Source organism: Artemia sp. Qi Xiang Cuo, chromosome 16, assembly GCF_049724085.1.
Source record: "Artemia sp. Qi Xiang Cuo chromosome 16, ASM4972408v1, whole genome shotgun sequence".
NCBI classification, from domain to species: domain Eukaryota; kingdom Metazoa; phylum Arthropoda; class Branchiopoda; order Anostraca; family Artemiidae; genus Artemia; species Artemia sp. Qi Xiang Cuo.
This window is the reverse complement of record NC_142809.1, coordinates 20181571-20201412: the sequence shown is the minus strand read 5'-3', so window position 1 is coordinate 20201412 and position 19842 is coordinate 20181571. Positions and strand designations below refer to the sequence as shown.

At 32.5% G+C, this 19842-nt stretch overlaps 1 protein-coding gene across 4 annotated transcripts in view; it reads right to left on the bottom strand.

Annotated features, from left to right (window-relative positions):
• Positions 1-19842, bottom strand: part of LOC148942664 (activating signal cointegrator 1) — a 77945-nt gene that overhangs the window by 47477 nt on the left and 10626 nt on the right. For 2 of the 4 annotated variants that reach the window (XM_089102816.1, XM_089102815.1), the window contains exons 2-3: positions 4885-4985; positions 1047-1177 (exon numbers count right to left, since the gene is read on the bottom strand). In XM_089102816.1, coding sequence (XP_088958942.1) covers positions 1047-1177; positions 4885-4970 — 217 coding nt within the window. In that variant the 5' untranslated portion in view covers positions 4971-4985. Of the gene's footprint in view, positions 1-1046; positions 1178-2216; positions 2408-4884; positions 4986-19842 lie in introns of those variants that run through there. The other 2 variants (XM_089102817.1, XM_089102819.1) reach the window with 2 other exon arrangements.

Here is a 19842-nt window from a genome sequence, read left to right as displayed (position 1 = left end):
CAGTTTTTAACGTAGACAAATCTGAAGTGAAGCCCCATAGTTAGTAGCAAGGCCAGGGGGTCCCATTGGGAGAGGGGGAGCACAACTGCCCTCTCCCTGATTTTGAAGAACACCTTTTTCGGTTATTTCATGAGAAAAAAAAAATACTCTCCCCCACAGATTTTCATAAACAGCTAAATTATTTTATATTTTTCATAAAAAAAAAGAAAAAACATCTTTGTTCCCTTTTTCCCTACATTTTCGTGAATCATGGCCCCTGGTTAGGGCGGAGTCAGAACTTGAAATTTTCCATACTATGGATAGAAATAGATAGACTTCCAGATTTCAGATGGTAGTTTAATAGTTCTTGATCCATTTAAAACTATTCTGTCTTATTACACTGTGGAATTTCATACTACTAGCTATTAGTATCACGGCTTATGAGACCAATGATGGGTCTTAAAGGCCAGTGTATCATTTTAGAAGGCCGTTCAAACACTCTTTTGTCCCAAAATCAAATACCACCTTTGCTTTTTGAATTTTTAAGAAATAGTAAACTATAGACTAAAAGTTATCAATATTACGTGTGGTGAAAGACTGTTGAGAACCTTATAAATTAGTACACTATTTTCAGGAGGTTAATAAATGACTTTTCTGTAACCGAAACAAAATTCTTGACTTTTGACGTTGGTTTAGTGCTTTCAGTAAAGCGCTAGTTCTACATTATTCTACAAATATAGGGAAATATCAGCTGTCAGTTTGTTTATGCCAATATTATATATATTCGTTGCATAGTCCGGGAAGTGATTGTTTTCTCTCATTATTGTTTTCACTTTTGCTCTACTTTCATCAGATAAACTGAGCGTTTCGTCAATTGTAAAACAGCAGTTTATGTACAATCGGCTTAGTTTTATTTCTGTTATGGTGAGATGTTGCTCGCATGAATACTTTTTTCTTTACTTCCTTTTGCTTCTCAATTTGGAATTCCTCAATATAGATGTGAATACTCCATGGAGTGCTATAATCACAAATATTTCAGATTAAAATCTAACTTCAATATCTCCTACCTTTTGAAACGCTGCAGCGTTTTTGGGCCAACTGAGTAACAAAATTGCTAACTGCCACCTCAGACATTGATGATGATAAAGACTGCATAAATTCTTCTACTTCTTCATCAGATTCGATTGTTAGAATGTAACTAAAAGAAAAACCATATAAGAATGGTCCGACAAATATCCCAGTGCTCCTAATGAAAAATATTTTGAATATATCTTACATAGCTTTCAGTTTGATACGATATGTGTAATAGCATATATTAGTGTGGATCAACACATAAAAATTGACAACGTATCTTCTGTTCAGTTCTTCTATAATCGAAGTACAAAAAGAAGTAATAGCCTAACCAAAGTACTGATAGTACCGCATCTTGACAGCATGACTTTTTTTTATTTCAAGAATCTCAACTTTCTTAAGAATTTCAGGGTTCTGAGACTTTAAATTTTTGATTTCTACCAGTAAAGCCTTTATAGTTCTTAAAAATTTCATTTTATAACAACTTACAATTCTTATTTTTCGAATCTTGGTAGCGAAACCTTTCATATTTCAAGAATCTCAACTTTCTTAAAAAATTTGGAGTTCTGATGTTTTAAATTTCAGATTTCCACAACTAAGGCCTTTATAATTCAACAGCTTTCATTTTTTTTTTTTTTTTTTTTTTTTTTTTTTTTTTTTTTTTTTTTACAATTTACGATTCTTATGTTGTGAATTTTTTACAGGGATACTCTTCTCATTTCAAGAGTATTTCTGAGATCTCAGACTTCAATTTCAGGTTACTTCAAGTAAATCATTTATACTTTAACAATTTATGATTTTTAACAATTTTGGTGTTCTTGTTTTCGAATTTTGAGGAATATGCTCAATATTCATTTACATATTTCATACAAACTGGCAAATAACAAACAAATATCATATTAACTTATTGTGAATAAATTCAAGCCAATCAAGTCAATCCGGGAAACTTATCAACGGAAACTCAACATACACATCTGAAAACATACTATGACAAAATTCAAGCCTCTTGAGTCAACATGAGAGACTTATTCAAAGAAACTGAACATACATATATGAAAACTCATAATGACGAAAGTCAAGCCTCTTGAGTCATTATGGGAAAACGGGAAAATTATCACTTCCACAAATATCTTAACCTAGTCAAAATAATAAAATAAGGAATTAACATATCACAATCCATTAAAGAAACCTGATATGGCAAAATTACGTGAACAAAATTGAAAAACAACGAATTACGTGAACAAAAATTTAAAACATAGATTATTTTAAACCATTTTCAAGTTTTGTCATAGTTCTCACATTTATAATATTTTTTTCCTCGAAGTTTTCACCGTTTTCAATTTGCGTACTAAAGTTTTCACCATTTTCAATTTTAATTCCCGCTGTTTCGCTTTTTTCACGTAATTTTTGCCATACTAGATTTCTAGTATGAGGTGTTTTCAAATGTGTATGTTCAGTTTCAGTAGCTGACTTTAACATTGTTTATTTTCCAAGACTGGTTCGACAGGTTTGATTTCGTCATAACGAGTTTCAGATGTGTATATTGAGTTTCCGTTGATGTGTCTCTGATATTGACTTCCGAGGCTTCAATTTTGTCAAAGTTAGTTTTCAGATGTGTATGCTGACTTCCCCTTTGTTAATTTTCCGCATTGCCTCGAGGCTCTTGAATTTTATCGCAATGAGTTTTAACGATTTCTGTTTGTTATTTGTCAGTCAGCATGAAGTCTAGAAATATCTTGACGTTTTACTTGCAGAAATCTAGAATTAAAATTAGTACAATTCTTAAAATTCTTGAAATGAGGTTTTACAATAAAATTCAAAAATAAGAACTGTAAACTAATGGAAAATGAAACATGTTGAATAATAGAGATTTTACCCGAAGAAATCTGAAATTTAAAATTTTAGAGCTAAAAGAATCTTAAGAAATTTGAGATTCTTGAAAGAAGAGGTATTTTGCTATCAAAATTCGAAAAATAAGAACTGTAAATTGTAATAAAATGAATATTGATGATGTATAAAGGCTTTACTAGTTGATAGCTGAAATTTGAAGTCTTAGACCTCAATTTTTTTTTTTTTGAAAATTAATATTCTTTAAATCAGAAGGGTTTCACCGTTGAAATTCGAAAAAAAGAACTATAAGTTGCCAAAAATTGAAATTTCTTGGATTATAAAGACTTCACTTATATAACCTGAAATTTAATGTCTTAGAACTCTGAAATTCATAAGAAAGTTGAAATTCTTTAAATAAGAAGAGTTTAGGTATAAAAAGTAAATTTGTTGAACTATAAAGGCTATAGAACAACAAAGAGAGAAATCTTAACGATGAACAAACAAACCGGGACTATGGTCAGTAGAAAGAAAAGATAAAAACTATAAAAACGACGCAAATATTTCGCCTATATTAAACGAGGCGTCTTCAACGCTGATGAAACAAACATAAAAACCAAAATAACCTAAAAACAAATAAAATCCTAAACCATAAATAAAGCCAACCAATATCAATATCTACTATTGTCACAACTGAGACAATAGGTCATAAAAGCTAATAGTGTTGAAGCTAATTGAGTTGCTTAGGTGTTCTCATTTAAGTACCTCTATTAGCTTCTGTGATCTATAGTCTCAGTTGCGACAATTGTAGATATCGATATTGTTTGTTTTTATTTCTTGCTTTTGGATTTCATTGTTTTTGGTTATTTTGGTTTTTATCTTTGATGTATCAGTGTTGAAGACACCTCGTTTTATACCATCAAAATATCCGCGTCGTTTTTATCTTTTCTTTCTACTGGTCGTAGTCCCATTTGTTCATCGTTGAGATGTCTCTTTTTGTTGTTCTTGGTCATGACTGGCCACTTCGGCTTTACATTTTTCAATTATAAAGGCTGTATTTGTAAAAATACAGAATTTAAAATCGCACAACTTCCAAATTACTAAGAAAGTCGAAATCCTTGAAATTTCACCATCAAAATCGAAAAATAAGAACAATAAATTATTACAGATTGAAACTTGCTGAATAACAAAGACTTTACTTGTAGAAATCTGAAATTTAAAGTCTTAGAACTCTGAAATTCTTAAAAAAGTAGAGATTTTTAAAATAAGAAGGGTTTTGCGACCAAAATCCGAAAAACAAGAATTGCGAATTGCCAAAAGTTAAATTTCGATACACTGTAAAGGTTTTATTTGTAGAAATCTGAAACTAAGAATCTCAGAACTCCGAAATCCTTAAAAAAGTCGAGACTCTTAACATAAGAAGGGTTTTGCTGTCAAGACACAAAAAAAGAACTGTAAATTGTTAAAAAACGAAACTTGCTGAACTATAAAGGCTTTAAATTGCAGAGATATGAAATGTAAGGTCTTAGAACTCTAACATTCTTGAGAAAGTTGAGATCCTTCAATAGGAATATTTTCACAATCAAATTCGAAAAACACGAGTTTTTAATTGTTAGGAAAATTAAATTTGTTTAAATATAAAAGCTGTATTTGTAGAAATCTGAAGCTTAAAGTCTTTGAACTCCGGATTTTTTAAGAAAGTTGAGATTTTTGAAATAAGAAGGGCTTCTTAACAAACATAAATACTTTTCCTTGAGAATTATACTAAAAGAAGGGGGAAGAAATAATTGACTCATAAGACTGCAATTTAATCATAAATTACTTAATATTTAAGTGACCATTTAACTCACAGAGCAGAAAAATTATAATAATAAATTGAGTTACTGACAAAAAGAGTTATTTATGCAACTTGCAAAATTCATTTTGAAAGACTGCTGGGATTTTTTCTTCAAAAGAACTCTTATAAACATACTACGTCAACTAAAAAAATGTTCTTTAAAGCATCACCTAATAATGTCCTCAGGAAGATCCAAAGCAAACATACCCCGAATCTTGGAGGCAACCCATTCCATGAATGATGAGTCTTCAGGCATGATTCAAGTCAGATGCTGAAATAGTATTGTTAATTAGTCTTGGTTACTAGTTTTCGTTTATGAATCAGGAATGTCATGTACAAAATACATGCTTATACCTAATGATATTTTTTCTTCTGCGATTATAGTATGAAAGTTCTCAATATACTACCGAATATACTTTTGAGCATACTATCAAAGCTTTTGAAAAGCTCACAGACTGCACTTTAGCAAGTCAGAGATGCCATAGGCCAATTTCGATGTTTGAGCCTCACTTGAGGCAATATATCTGGGTTTGCTACACTTATCCAATATGTTTTTTTTTAATATCCTTAAAGGATTTTTCCTGAAAGTTATGATTCGTACTTGATTAACACTTTCCTAGGTTATTTTTCATCGTTTCAGGCAAGTAATAGCCAGAATTTTAGCATGTTAGCTACCACTCTATCTTATATTATTTTTTTCTACTTGTGAGACTTTATCTACTTTATTTGAGATGATAAATGAACTCGTAGGATACACCTGACAACTACATGTAACTTACAACTTTCATTCGACATAATAAGTAGTATCATAGACCAACTTTGACTAATTTGAGCTACCAGCAGAGCATGTTTAATTAGATAATGTACATACTATAAATCAAAACACTTGAAAGATTACATTAAAAATTTTTTAACCTTATCACATCAATATTCCTTGTCTATAAAATTAATAGATAATTAGTTCAGATAACAGTTGTATTGATTTCACCTTCTGATTATTCTGATAACATCACTTGATTAAATCTTAGAAAGCTCTCTCTACCAAAGGTATTTTTACATTGCAATTCATCTTTGATATTTGAAATAATTAATCTGCTTTATTCAAAGTGACTGCTGACAGATCAGTGACTGACAGCATAGGAATACATCTTATAATTTTATTTCACTTAGAGGATTTGTGCCACTTGATTAATCTTACCATAGGACACTTACGACTATATAATTGAACGTGCGATAGATTAAATGTATTATACCACCAACACTCAAGTTTACGCTGTGTAAAAATTGAGAACAAACTGGTTTTATCTGTCAGTATTAATAAACAATTAGTTTACACTCAGTGGAAAACAAGTGGCAAGTAACAGATTACATTGGAATTATATAATTTGAGTTATATATACGCGCATTAGAGAGGGAGTGGGGGGGTAGTTTAGGTTACCCCCAATCCCCCCCCCCTAATGTGCAAAAATATTGCCCAAATTTGTTTCTAAAGTATTATATTTTCATCATGCTTTGGTATTTTTAATTAGGATTAGCCTAACTTCACTTCTTGAGTGTTGACAATGTGACACATTAGTACCAATTAAAGGCCTTGATCTTTATGCCAGGAATCTTGACCATTTAACAATTTGTTGAATTTTACTTCATTTGGTATGTAAAAATTAAGTACAGTTCTTTTTCCTTGAGAATTTTATTTTGCATACAACATATTATCTTCAAATGTATTTCTATCCTCCTCCTCTCCTCACCATTGCTATTCTTGTGCCCTTCCCCCTGCAATATTTTGGGCGGCCGTCCATGCTTGATTGAGTGGTTCAACTGCATTCTAGGATCTTTTTACGGTCTAGGAAAGTTGTTAAGTAAGTGAATGAAATTTTATGAAATAGATATTCTGCTCAATTTAGGGCATTGGAACCTTTTTAAATACACAGGCCTACCTCCACAACTTCCAATGCTTGAGAAGTCATTACCCCTGTATGAAGGCTAATTCTGAGATAAAAATAATAGAATGAAAGAAAAAATTGTGTTAGAATTGGATTGGCCATTCAAAACTTTTCCTAATATAATCTTCTTGCCGTAAAAAATTGCACCCCCTTTCCTTCTTAATGAGACGAAATTAAGCTATAGATTATATTCAAATTCGGGGAATAGTTGATTAAAACGGAAGCGACCCCAAAACATGATTCATAAAAAATTTTACGTTATAGCCGAAAGCAAAAATTCAGTTATTATATCTAAATTGTTTTCTTGTAAAGGTTTAAATTATTTTCGGACTTGTTTTTTTTTTTTTTTACAAACGGTTGGTCTTTATTTCTTACTCTGCTACCTGATATCTGTGTTTGAAGATTGATCAAACAGTTCGGGGTAACAAACTGTAAGTAACTCGATCCAACAAGAACCAAAGCTCCAAAAAAGAGCAACTACAAAACAAAAAAGAACTGTTTTCGTTTTTGATATTATGTTTCTCTTCTGCAAGAAGAGATATATTTCTTCTCATGCTTTAAAACTTGTTCAAACTAAAAGCTCATTGAGTTTCAATGTCGCGATTTGAAAATTTACTTTTAATTCGTTGTTATCCTTCTTCGTTGTGGGCAAGTTTTTACTTAGGGTATTCCACTTCTCTTCCACTGAAAGTGAATATGTGTCCAAATCTTGCACACATAGCCAAATCCTCTCAAAATTGTTTATTCGTCAGTTGAAAGAATCTTAAAAGGGTTGGTAGCTATCAGGGTGTACACACAGTTAAAGCAGGTAATTGGAAAAGCTGGAACGTGGAAGATTAGTAGCCTAAAACAGCCACACTACAATGTAGCAGAAATTCTCTGTTTTCTTTGGGGATTAGATAAAGCTAAAACTATATCACAGCTTCAGAATGCATGTGGCTGCCAGGCTGGCAATCAACATTGTTCTATCAGAAAATCAAATGGTGCTTTTTATAGTTATAGTATAGTGATCAATGAGAATCAAGCATGCAGTTGGGTGTGTATTGTTTTTATAATACCAATAGCATTGGACTCCATCCATAAAGTAACAGCAGTAAACTATATACAGTATACTTAAGATTTAGAATACTGTACTCCACTAACAGTATTAGAGTAAATATGATACTGTGCTTTTGGTAAAATGGTACAGATAAAATTATGGAGTATGATATTTATGGCTAGTATATGGCTTGCTACTGAATTAGATAACATTGTTAATTCTGAATCAGAAAACTATTGATATCTCTAACTGCAAGCTACACCAAGTTACATTTGTTACTTTTCTGCAAATTTTACATATAAAAATACTTTTTGCTCAAAGCAAAGCTGTCAAAACACAAGTTTTGCCGCTAAAGTTTCGGAAACTTTTGGAATTCTGCTACTGGCAGCTTTAGAAGTTTTTGCACACCTGGTTCTTATGAAAAGTATGCTCATATAAACTTCAGAGAGGGCTCATTTTATTGAAAACTTTTTTCCCCAAACCCATCCGATAACAATTTCGAGATAGCCATTTTGTTAAAAATAGTTCAAAGGTCCGATAAGAGAAACTCAGGTGTCAACGCGAACTCCCAGGGCCCGGGGGTAGGCGTTGTAAGTTATTCGCTGGGGGCATATATAGTTCTTATGGAATGGATGCTCGTATAAACTTTGGAGTGGGCTCATTTGATTGGAAATTGGAAGTTCTAGTTCACTTTTTAAGAGTCAAAAGAGATCCGATGGTGACTAACCCCCCCCCCCTATCCCTTTCTCCCCAAACCAATCCGATAAAAATTTTGAGATAGCCATTTTTCAAATAGTTGAAACGTCAGATAGAAAAACTCCGGGTATCGCCACAGCCCCCCAGAGCCCACGAGCAAGTATTTTGAGCTATGCCTCGGAGGCGTAAAAGGTATTTATGTAAGGGGTGGTCATATAAACTTCAAAGGTGGCTCATTTGATTGGACACTGAACGTTCTAGTTAGTTGTTTATGAGGCATAACTTAACGGAGGGCATCTATACCTCCCTGACACAAACACCCTCTTTTCACCATATGCATCAAATGAAAATTTTGAGATAGTCAGTTTGTTTGAAATAGTCCGACAATAAGACTACAAAACTTTGTTGTCAACATAACCTCCTTCCCCCTAGAGCCATGGGAAGGGTTATAAGTTATGCCGCAGGGCATATAAGCTTTTTATGGGAGAGGTGTTCATATCAAATTTAGAGGAGACTCAAATGATTAGAAATTGAAAGTTCTAATTCACCTTTTAAGAGTAAAAAATGATCCGATGGCGACTAGCCCCCCTCCCTCCCAACCATCGAATTTTTTATATAGCCATTTTGTTCAAAATGTACAAAAGATAATATAACAGAAACTCCAGGGATGAAACAGCCCCCACCCCCAGAATCCGGGGGCAAGTGTTATAAAATGTGCCCTGGGGTATATAAGGTTTTTATGGAAGGGATGGTTGTATAAACTTTAGAGGGGGCTTGTTCGATTTAAATCAGAATTTCTTGTGCCTTTCTCAAGAGTCAAAAGTGATTGGAGGGCAACTAGTCCCCCCTCCTTAAGGCACTTTTTTCCCCACGACATCCAATCAAAATTTGAAGATTTTGTTCAAAATTGTTCAAAGGTCAAATAACAATGCTTCCGGGGTTGACCCCCCCACCCCGGAGAAATGGCTTTGAGTTACGGAACTTAATTATTGTTACTTTGGTACTAGTTTTGATACTTCGATGAAAGTTTGATGTTTAAAAACATCTTATTTTAAAATAAGCAGTTTTTTTTATAAAAAACTTGAAACTTTTTACAATAAAAAACGAACAACGATTAATTAAAAAAAACTTTCCGAAAGTTTTTTTTCCCCAATTCTTTCCGAAAGAATCGGGATGTACTTCTAATGAATGGCTTCACTACAAACAAGAGTATGGCGACTGCCCGTTTCCCAAACGTTAAAAGTATCATTCTTTTACTTAAATAATCAATTCTCTTACTTAGAATTATCACTCTCTTACTCAAGTGTCTTCAGGGAGTATGAGTTATGTGTTTCTAATAAATAGTGCCTTCGCTGCAAACAAGAGTATGGGTATTTCCTTTTTTCCAAAGGTTAAACACATCATTCTTTTGCTTGAATCACCAATTTTCTCATATTGAACTATTCTTCTCCTACTTAAGTGGCCACACAATTTTGAAAAATTTGTTTACCCTTTTTTTATTAGAATAATGGAGAGAACAGAATTCAAAGACTAGTGAGAATTGGATTAATGATTGGTAGTTAGACCGCGCTCGTCTTAAGGGAGTAGGGGCTATGTACTTCTAATTAATGGTGTCTTCACGACAAACAAGAGTATGGTTACTGCCCTTTTCCCTAACGGTAAAAGTATCATTCTCTTACTTAAATAACCAATTCTCTTACTTAGAATTATCATTCTCTTACTTAAGTGACAACAAAGTTCTGCAAAATTAGTTTACCTTTTTGTTTATTATAATAATTGGGAGAACAGAATTTAAACACAGGTGAAAATTGGATTAAGGATTGGTTGTTAGACCGCGGTCGTTTTAAGGGAGTAGGGGTTATGTACTTCTACTGAATTGTGTCTTCACTACAAACAAGAGCATGGTTACTGCCCGTTTCTCTAACGGTAAAAGTATAAGGCTTACTGCGTATTTGGCTATTTACTTATAAGAAATAATGCAAATATTTTCTTTTGTTTTTATTACAACATTGAAAATAAAATGAAAATTACAGTGAAACCAGACAAGGATTTACCAATAGGCCCACTAGGCTCTGTGGCTTTAAATCCGGTCTGGGTCAAACAAAATCTTTGAGCTTTCAACAATTAATATCATTATATATCCAACATTCAGTTTAATTTATTAGTTCTTACCAAAACTGTTGATTTATTCTGGAATAAAAAGAATATTTTGAAACAGAGAATTTTGAAAAACTTGAAACTTTGGCAGACAAAAACAAACAGAAATTAATTAAAAAAAAACTTTCTGAAAAAGAAGTTTTCTAAAAGAAAAGTAAAGGCCATATTATACTTAAGATCAGAAGAAATAGAAACCTACAATTACTTAAACGCAAAACGGCCAGAAATTACTATTAAAGAATATTGGCAGGAATTATTTAAACCTCTATGCTATCATTTAACCACATCCGGCAGGAAAGGAGGTTCAGTCTCTTGTGGAGGTCCATGAACTGCTGGAGACTAGGCATTCTTCATGTCTACATAACTCTTGGAAGTACGACTTCAATAAAACCGTTGATGTCTACTTCAGCCTTGAAGATCCGGTTGGCATTCGGCAGGAAAGGAGGTTCAGTCTCTTGTGGAGGTCCATGAACTGCTGGAGACTAGGCATTCTGCATGTCCACACAACCCTCGGAAGCATGACTTCAATAAAGCCATTGATGTCTACTTCAACCTTGAAGATGATTACACTCTTAGTGATAAACCTGGCAACAACAACAAAGAGGACCCAATTTACATTGCTATTGATCTGTCTAGAATTTAATGCAACTGCTACTCCTGAAGGCGTAAACAAGAGCCCTCATCAGCTCAGCCTACTAAAAGAGATGAAAGCTCAGCTCCATCACACTTTTCAGAACCTGGGAGTGATGACAACGAACTGCTGATTTTTTACCAGTGCATATTTTGCATACTCACTTCAAAAAAAAGGTCGTGATAACTTTAAAAAAAAAAAAAAAAAAAAAAAATGATGGTAGATGCTAGTCATTTTAGAGGATCTAATGGTTTATCAGAGCCCCCAAGTGAAAGATATTTTATGGTGAAAGAAAATTGAAAGGAAATGAGGCAACGTTTGCTTATGTCAGTGAAAGCCAAAAGCAAGTTGGACTGACACCTTGTGAGCACTTTGCGAAGTGTCAGCCAAGTTCAATTTTTGATCTTGCTACTGATAAAACTGAATGATATCATCAGGCTACTTACAAAAAAATTCTCATCAGCAATGGTAAGGGTCTTATCAGAAAATGAGGCAGATGTAGGGTATCTCTAACTTGACGGGATCTTGTGAGTTTCCATGGAAGAAAGCAGCTTGTATTATTTCCCAGACTATGTTCTACAAAATAGGGTAAAGGCACCGATGATTCAACAGTGCAATTTTGGAACCACTGTTGACATTTTCCTTCAAAACAGGATAACTGCTTAATTTTGACTTGGAACACCGTCGTTATATCGTGACAATACAAAACATGGAAACTATATCCAATACATTCAGATAAGAAAAGAATATTCAATTCAATCAGTTTCCTGTTCTCAACAGAAAATGAGCTCCTAACAATTTTTTAGTTATGTAATATTCAAATTGTCATTGCTTGGTTGTTTTTGCAAAAAAAAAAAAAGTTGGGATTAGCACCAATGCGCCAAGATACGTCTGATCTTCTCTAAAATGTAGTCACATTGACTTCTTCGTGATAAAATGAAATTAAAATGGCAGCTAATAATATACTGACAAAACTATGTTCCAAGTGTAAAAAATTCTTGCCTGGTTTAGTGGAAAACCAGGCCGACTAAACATGTTCCCTCAGCCGAATTCAAACATAGACATTGGCTTGTATCAAGGGATTCATTTCTTTTGAAAATATCTTGTAGTAACCTTGTCAAAATTTTCGACAAATAGCAATCCTGTCAAAATATAGGTGACTCTGTCAAAACTTCATAGAATATGTAAAACAGATGAGAAGCAATTGGTATGGAAAATCAAGGGTCCTATGACGAAAATAGTTGTCGAATTTACGGGTATTTTCTCAACAATGAGAAATTTTGACGATTATTATTTCTAATAATATTTCACATGAAAAAAAACAACAAAATAAAACAAGGTTTTTTTAAATTGTAGTTTTACTGATTGGATAATATATATTATATTTTTCCATCATCTAAGGAGCTGCTGCTTGGTCTCATATCATGTTCATACTTTTAAGCATTTAACTTGGTTGATCAAAATAGCCTAATTCATTTATCATGGAATAACTTTAAAGTAGACCCTCTCTTAGTAAATTTGGTGGATGTTTCTTTCAAATAGATCCCAATTTGTAAAATACAAAAATGTTCTCTCTGATCCCCTCCCTATTTGGTGTAGAATTCCTTAAGGAAACTTGTTAGGACCACTCTTATATCTAGTACTGATTAATGAAATTGGTACAAGATTCCCTCAAAGGTATTTATATTTAGATTACCTACTGATCCTTGAAGTATGTCATAAATATATCAAAAGTGGCCCCATCAAAATCCTACCCATGTTTAGGACGAAGCTAAGAATTTACATACGAACGTAATTTCCGCTAAGTCAACTATAATGACAATAAATTTCTTAAGATTCTTGAAATCCACTCCTGTTCTTTTAGACCCCATCCCACCTAACCTGACTAGTGAAACATCTCGGTGCCACAGATGTCTAATAATCTTAAGTAGGACATGCATATTTCAAGGATTCTGGACTTTCCAGACAAAGGATAGTCAAAACCAAAATTTTTAAGGTGGATTAAAATGGCAGATTAACTTTGAAATGGCCAAATGTTAAAAACATTTTCACTGTGAACAACAAATAAATCGTATGCTGCCCATTAAAGCTGGACCATTTTATTTTATATATATATATATATATATATATATATATATATATATATATATATATATATATATATATATATATATATATATATTTATATATATATATATATATTATGTTTAAGAGGTAATTACTTGGCAAAAAAAAAAAAAAAAAAAAAAAAAATGATAAATATATATATATATATATATATATATATATATATATATATATATATATATATATATAGTAAAGGCTATATTAAGCTTAAGATCAGTAGAAATAGAAGTCTACAATAACTCAAACTCAAAACGATCAGAAATTATTATTAAAGAATAAAAAAGGAAAGGAGAATAATTGATATGGCTGTAACACTGCATATAAATTTATATAAAGTGGCTGTAATAATACAAAAGGTAAATATAACATCGGTTTAAGAATGCAAAGAAAAGCAAAGAATGAATTTACAACAATAATCAAGTTAAAAATAAGTTTTATTTGAGCAATGCCATAGCGTGATGACATTTGATTATGAAATTTGGCGCTTCACATTGATAAATCAGTTCCAAAGTTTTATCAATTTTTTCTCAAAGGGAAAATTATGTGGTGGGCATGAATGCAGACTATGCAGCTAAATTAAATATAGTCGCTTCCTTTTTCACATATGTTTACTGATATTGGTTTGATTTTTATTGTCGGTCGTACTAAGGAGCTCATTAAGGAGATAATCAAACAAAAGTTTCAAAAATTTTGCCCCTTGGTTCAAAAAAAAAGAGAAAATCAAATATTTAAACTACTAAAACTAAAATAATTAAACCTTTCCACTACTGAGCTATGAATTAGGTGAAAATACTCCTTTGTGCCTTTTTTTATGTTCTTACTGAATACAATAATTGCTTTACTTGGAAATTCCATTTTAAACCCTTTAAGGACTCTTAAAAAGGATATCTTTTGATCTTATTTTTGGCTATAGATAAGGGTTAGAATATTGGTTAAAACTTACTGATTGATAATAAATCAATTTTGTAAAGGTTATATAATTCACAGATATTGATTCATCATGATCCAATTCAATAAAAAAATTATAGATCTTCTTATTTTGCCACGTTTACTTTATACTGGTTAGCCATTTTTGTCCTGATAAAGGCTACATTCCCTGAGCAGAAAATGTTGAAAAAGAAAATCTCAAAGCCCATGGAAAAAGTTGTAGATAAATTTAAGCTTGGTTATCAAAAATAGTAGAATAGGCCTATTATATATATTAAATATAATATAATTGCAAGTTCAATAAAAATATCTATTTGTGATGGTTCCAAAATTTTGGTAATGATGATGTCAGCATTGAATTTTTAAGCTATACCTTTGTTTTCTTTTGGTGTGAATTAATTAAAAAAAAAACTTTCCGAAAAATAAAGTTTAAAAAAAAAAGTAAAGGCCATTTTAAACTTAAGCTCAGAGGATACAAATACCTGTTAAAATTCAAACTCAAAACGACCAGAAATTACTATTAAAGAATAAATGAAACCCAAAACAAACAGAAATTAAATAAACAATCATAGCAAAAAACATACAACAAGTAATCATATAAATGAATAAATAGATCTTAAAGCGAGTAATGCTTAGATTGAATATGAAAATCAAGCTTACAACGAAAACAAATATTTTGCTATAAAATTATAAATGAAACTTAAAACGAACATAAATTAAATAACAATCAATGCGAACAAACATACAATATATATTAATGTAAATGAATAAATAAACCTTAAAACGAGTGAAACTTAAATTGAATATGCAAAGCAAGTTTGAATCGAATAATAATAACTAGAAACAAGAGTTTCGGTATCGCCTCACTGCAGAAGCCTAAAACCTAATGCGTCATTGGCGCTTTACTGAAAACAATTCTTTCATTAATTTAGATTTTAGGGAATAAATATCAACATATGTATATTAAATGGACAATGCACATTTTTTTTCAGTAAACTCATTTGAATTTTTTTCAGTAAAGTACAAATTATATTCTGGCTTTTAGAAAGCATAGGGGTTATGAACCCTACTCATATTAATTTACACTGGTTTTGAGTTTGACTCTAATATTTATTTTAATATTTGTTCGTTTTTGGGTTTCATTTATTTATTGATACTGATTTGGGGTAGTTGTATGCTTGGTAGATTATATGATACTCCGGACGCCAGGTGTTGAAAGTGTGAATCATACCATGACGGAATGGGGCTGCTACGAGAATTAGCCTACTATCTACCCCCTAAATTGACCATGCGGATTCAAAAATACCAATGGCACTTGCTTGCGAGTGGTGCAACACTCCGAAACTTGACATTTCATTATATTTTGGTGTTTCGTGCAAGAAATTGCATGTTCCACAAAGTTTGAGGTGCAGTTTTCCGCTCAAATAGAAATGCCTAGAAGCCATAGAATGTTTTCATAACAAACCAACACGATTAGTTAAAAAAAATGGCAAAACTATATGAGTCTTGAATAGTCTTGGAAAGTATAAACAAAATCAAATTGAATATTAGATATATAATGATATTAATTGTTGAAAGATCCATCAGTTCAAGATTTTCTTTCACTGTAATTTTATTTTCATTTTCAATGCTGTAAGAACTGAAAAATAATAAATTTGTAATATACGAATAATTCGTTTTCAGTGAAGCACCAATGACGCAGAATGCTTTAGGTTTTTACAATTAAAGAAGGGGGCAGTATCCAAATTTTGTTTGTAGTTAAACTATATTTGTCTTGACTAATCTTGAAAAGAACTAATAAATTAAACTGAATATTTGATGCATAATGATATTAATTGCTAAAAGTCATCAGTTCAAAATTTTACTGCAATTTTAATATTTATTTTCAATATTAAGTACAAAAGAAAACATTTGTAATATAATTCGCTTTCAGTAAAGCCCCAATGACGCAGTAGGTTTTAGGCTTTTGCAGTGAGGCGATACCCAAACTCTTGTTTGCAGTTATTTTTATTCGATTCAAACATGATTTGCATATTCAATTTAAATTTCACTCGTTTTAAGATTTATTTATTCATTTACATTAACATATATTGTATGTTTGTTTGCATTGATTGTTATTTAATTTCTGTTCGTTTTAAGTTTCATTTATGCTTTAATAGCAAAATATTTGTTTTTGTTTTAAGCTTGATTTTCATATTATATCTAAGCGTTACTCGCTTTAAGATCTATTTATTCATTTATATTATTACTTGTTGTATGTTTTTTGCTATGATTGTTTATTTAATTTCTTTTCGTTTTGGGTTTCACTTATTCTTTAATAGTAATTTCTGGTAGTTTTTAGTTTGAATTTAAAAAGGTATTTTTATATGCTGAGCTTAAGTTCAAAATGGCCATTAATTTTCATTTAAAAGATTATTTTTAGGAAAGTTTTTTTTAAATTAATTTTTGTTCATTTTTGATTGAAAAAAGTTTAAAGTTTTTATGGAATAGGGGGGGGGGGGTGCTTACTGCCCGATTATTATTGAATATAAAAAACGGATCTAAAACTTTCAATTTAAATAGAATGATGTTTTTTCAAAGTCTATACGATTACCTCTTTGATAAAAACCTTATATATGAACAATAGACAGCTTGCATAACTTGTGGACAGCGATTGACAACAATGAATGGATTGAAAAAATAGCTCCAATAAGGGGGTTTAGACCATTTCACTTGCTGACACAAAGGGATCACGACTGTTTGGAATTGACTTGGAATGTATTTTAACCTTATAATTGGATAATTATAATAGATTTCCTATGTGTTCTTCCCATAAAAAACACCTTCCCATAAGTTATAAACCCCCTTTAATAAATTATGCCCCAGGGCACAACTTACAACGCCTACCCCCAGGCCCTGGGGGGCTGTGTCGACACCGTAGTTTTTTGCTATAAGAACATTGAAGTTTTTTTTTATAGCAAAATATCTATCTAAAATTTTTTATCTGATGCATTTAGGGCGTGGAGGAGGGGGGGGGGCCTAGTCACCCTCCAATCTCTTTTGACTCTTAATAAGTGAACAAGAACTTTCAATTTTCAGTCAAATGAGACCTCTCCAAGGTTTATACAAGCATCCCTTCCATAAGAACTAATGGGAAGGATTTGGAGAATCCTTAAATTACAACTCTTGCCCAGTGGGCTGTGGGGGAGTTGTCATCCTCAAAGACCTAATTTCCAGAACTTAAAACTACGTTTAATAAAATGGCTGTCTCAAAATTTTGAAACGCCCCCAGGTCATAACTTGAAACCCTTGCCCTGAGGATTGTGGGGGAGTGTCCTCCTCAAAAACATATTTTCTATCGGGAAATAAACTACGCTGAACAAAATGGCTATCTCAAAATTTTGATTGGATGTGTTTGGGGAAATGATGGGCGTCGGGGGGGGGGGGGGCTAGTTGCACTCCAATCACTTTTGACTATTATAAAGGGCACTAGGCCTTCAATTTCCAATCGAATGAGCCTGTTTTGAAGTTTCTAAGACAACACCTTCTATAAAAACCTTATATGCCCCCAGGGTATAACTTAAAACCATTGCCCTGAGGGTTGTGGGGGAGTGTCCTCCTCAAAAATATATTTTCTAACTGGAAATCAACCACGCTGAACAAAATGGCTATCTAAAAATTTTGATTGGATGTGTTTGGGGAAATGATGGGGGTGGGGGGGGGGGGAGGTTGGCTAGTTAAACTCCAATCACTTTCGACTATTAAAAAGGGCACTAGCTCATTAATTTCCAATCGAATGAGCCTGTTTTGAAGTTTCTACGACAACGCCTTCTATAAAAACCTTATATGCCCCCAGGGCATAACTTAAAACCCTTGCCCTGAGGGTTGTGGGGGAGTATCCTCCTCAAAAATATATTTTCTATCTGGAAATCAACTACGCTGAACAAAATGGCTCTTCAAAATTTTGATTGGATGTGTTTGGGGGAATGATGGGCGTGGGGGAGGGGGCTAGTTGCCCTCCAATCAATTTCGACTATTAAAAAGGGTACTAGCCCTTTAATTTCCAATCGAATTAGCCTGTTTTGAAGTTTCTACAACAACGCCTTCTATAAAAACCTGATATGCCCCCAGGGCACAACTTAAAACCCTTGCCCTGAGGGTTGTGGGGGAGTGTCCTCCTCAAAAATATATTTTCTAATCTGGAAATCAACTACGCTGAACAAAATGGCAATCTGAAAATTTTGATTGGATGTCTTTGTGGAAATGATGGGCGTGGGGGGGAGGCGGGCTAGTTACACTCCAATCACTTTCGTCTATTAAAAAGAGCACTAGCCCTTTAATTTCCGATCGAATGAGCCTGTTTTGAAGTTTCTACAACAACACCTTCTATTAAAACCTTATATGCCCCCAGGACATAAATTAAAACCCTTGCCCTAAGGGTTGTGGGGGAGTATCATCCTCAAAAATATATTTTATATTCGGAAATCAACTAAACTGAACAAAATGACTATCTCAAAATTTTGATTGGATGTGTTTGAGGGACTGATGGGCGTGGGGGAGGGGGGGGGCTAGTTGCCATCCAATCATGTTCGACTATTAAAAAGGGCACTAGAACTCTCGATTTCCAATCGAATGAGCCCCCTTTGAAGCTTCTACGACGACCCCTTCCAATATGAAGTGCCTCTGGGAAAAATAAAATAATAATAAAACATTGGAGCCATATGGCCTTTACTATAGGCAACGCTACAGCGTTGCCTCTGATTAAATTATTATCATTTTATTTTTTTTTATTATATCAATAATTCGTCTATTTTTATTTATTAATTTATTTTTACACAAATTGCTTTAAAATCCAAATAATTTATATATATTGTTTTTTTTTTTAGTTTATATTTATTATTACTTTTTTCAGTTTATGCTTTAGATAGTTCAAATATATAGGGTAAAGGTACCAATGATTTGACAGTTTTTGTAAAAAAAAACACGTTTTCTGCTGTGGAAGGCTTAATTTAAAGACTTTTGGTTTGAAAAGGGTTTCAGTATGTAAAAAAAATATCCAAAAATATAAGTGTTTGATTAGAAGTTTGAAGTTTTATCAGAAAAGGGTACAAAACTCTGGTTTTCTTAAATTGGAGCGTTTTCACCTACAAATTTGACAGAAGAAAAAAATAACCTGTTTTTGATGTAATTTGGAACCCAATTCAACATGTGTCAAAATACTTGGGGAACACTTTTGGGCACATCCTGGTGCATTTGACATGCCTATTCTTTTCCTTTATTTCTCTTCAGCTTTTTTAAATGTGTAAATATATAAAACACTATTCAGATATTGGAAGCAAAAACCTGAAAAAAATTGCCTCAAGTATAAGGACAAAATTGGATAATCATATGGATTGTAATTGTGTGACCTAGGTCTCTATAATATAATTTGTGATATAATAGTGTGATATAGGTCTCTCTATAAACGCTTTCTAGAATGGCCCATTTCCTCTCAGCTGTAATGGTCCAGCAAACACTTCTTTGCTGTTCACAGTGAAAGTGTTGTCAACATTTGGCTATTTGAAAGTTAATCTACCATTTTAATCCACTTTAAAAAAAAAATAGTTTTGTTTATCCTTTGTCTGGAAAG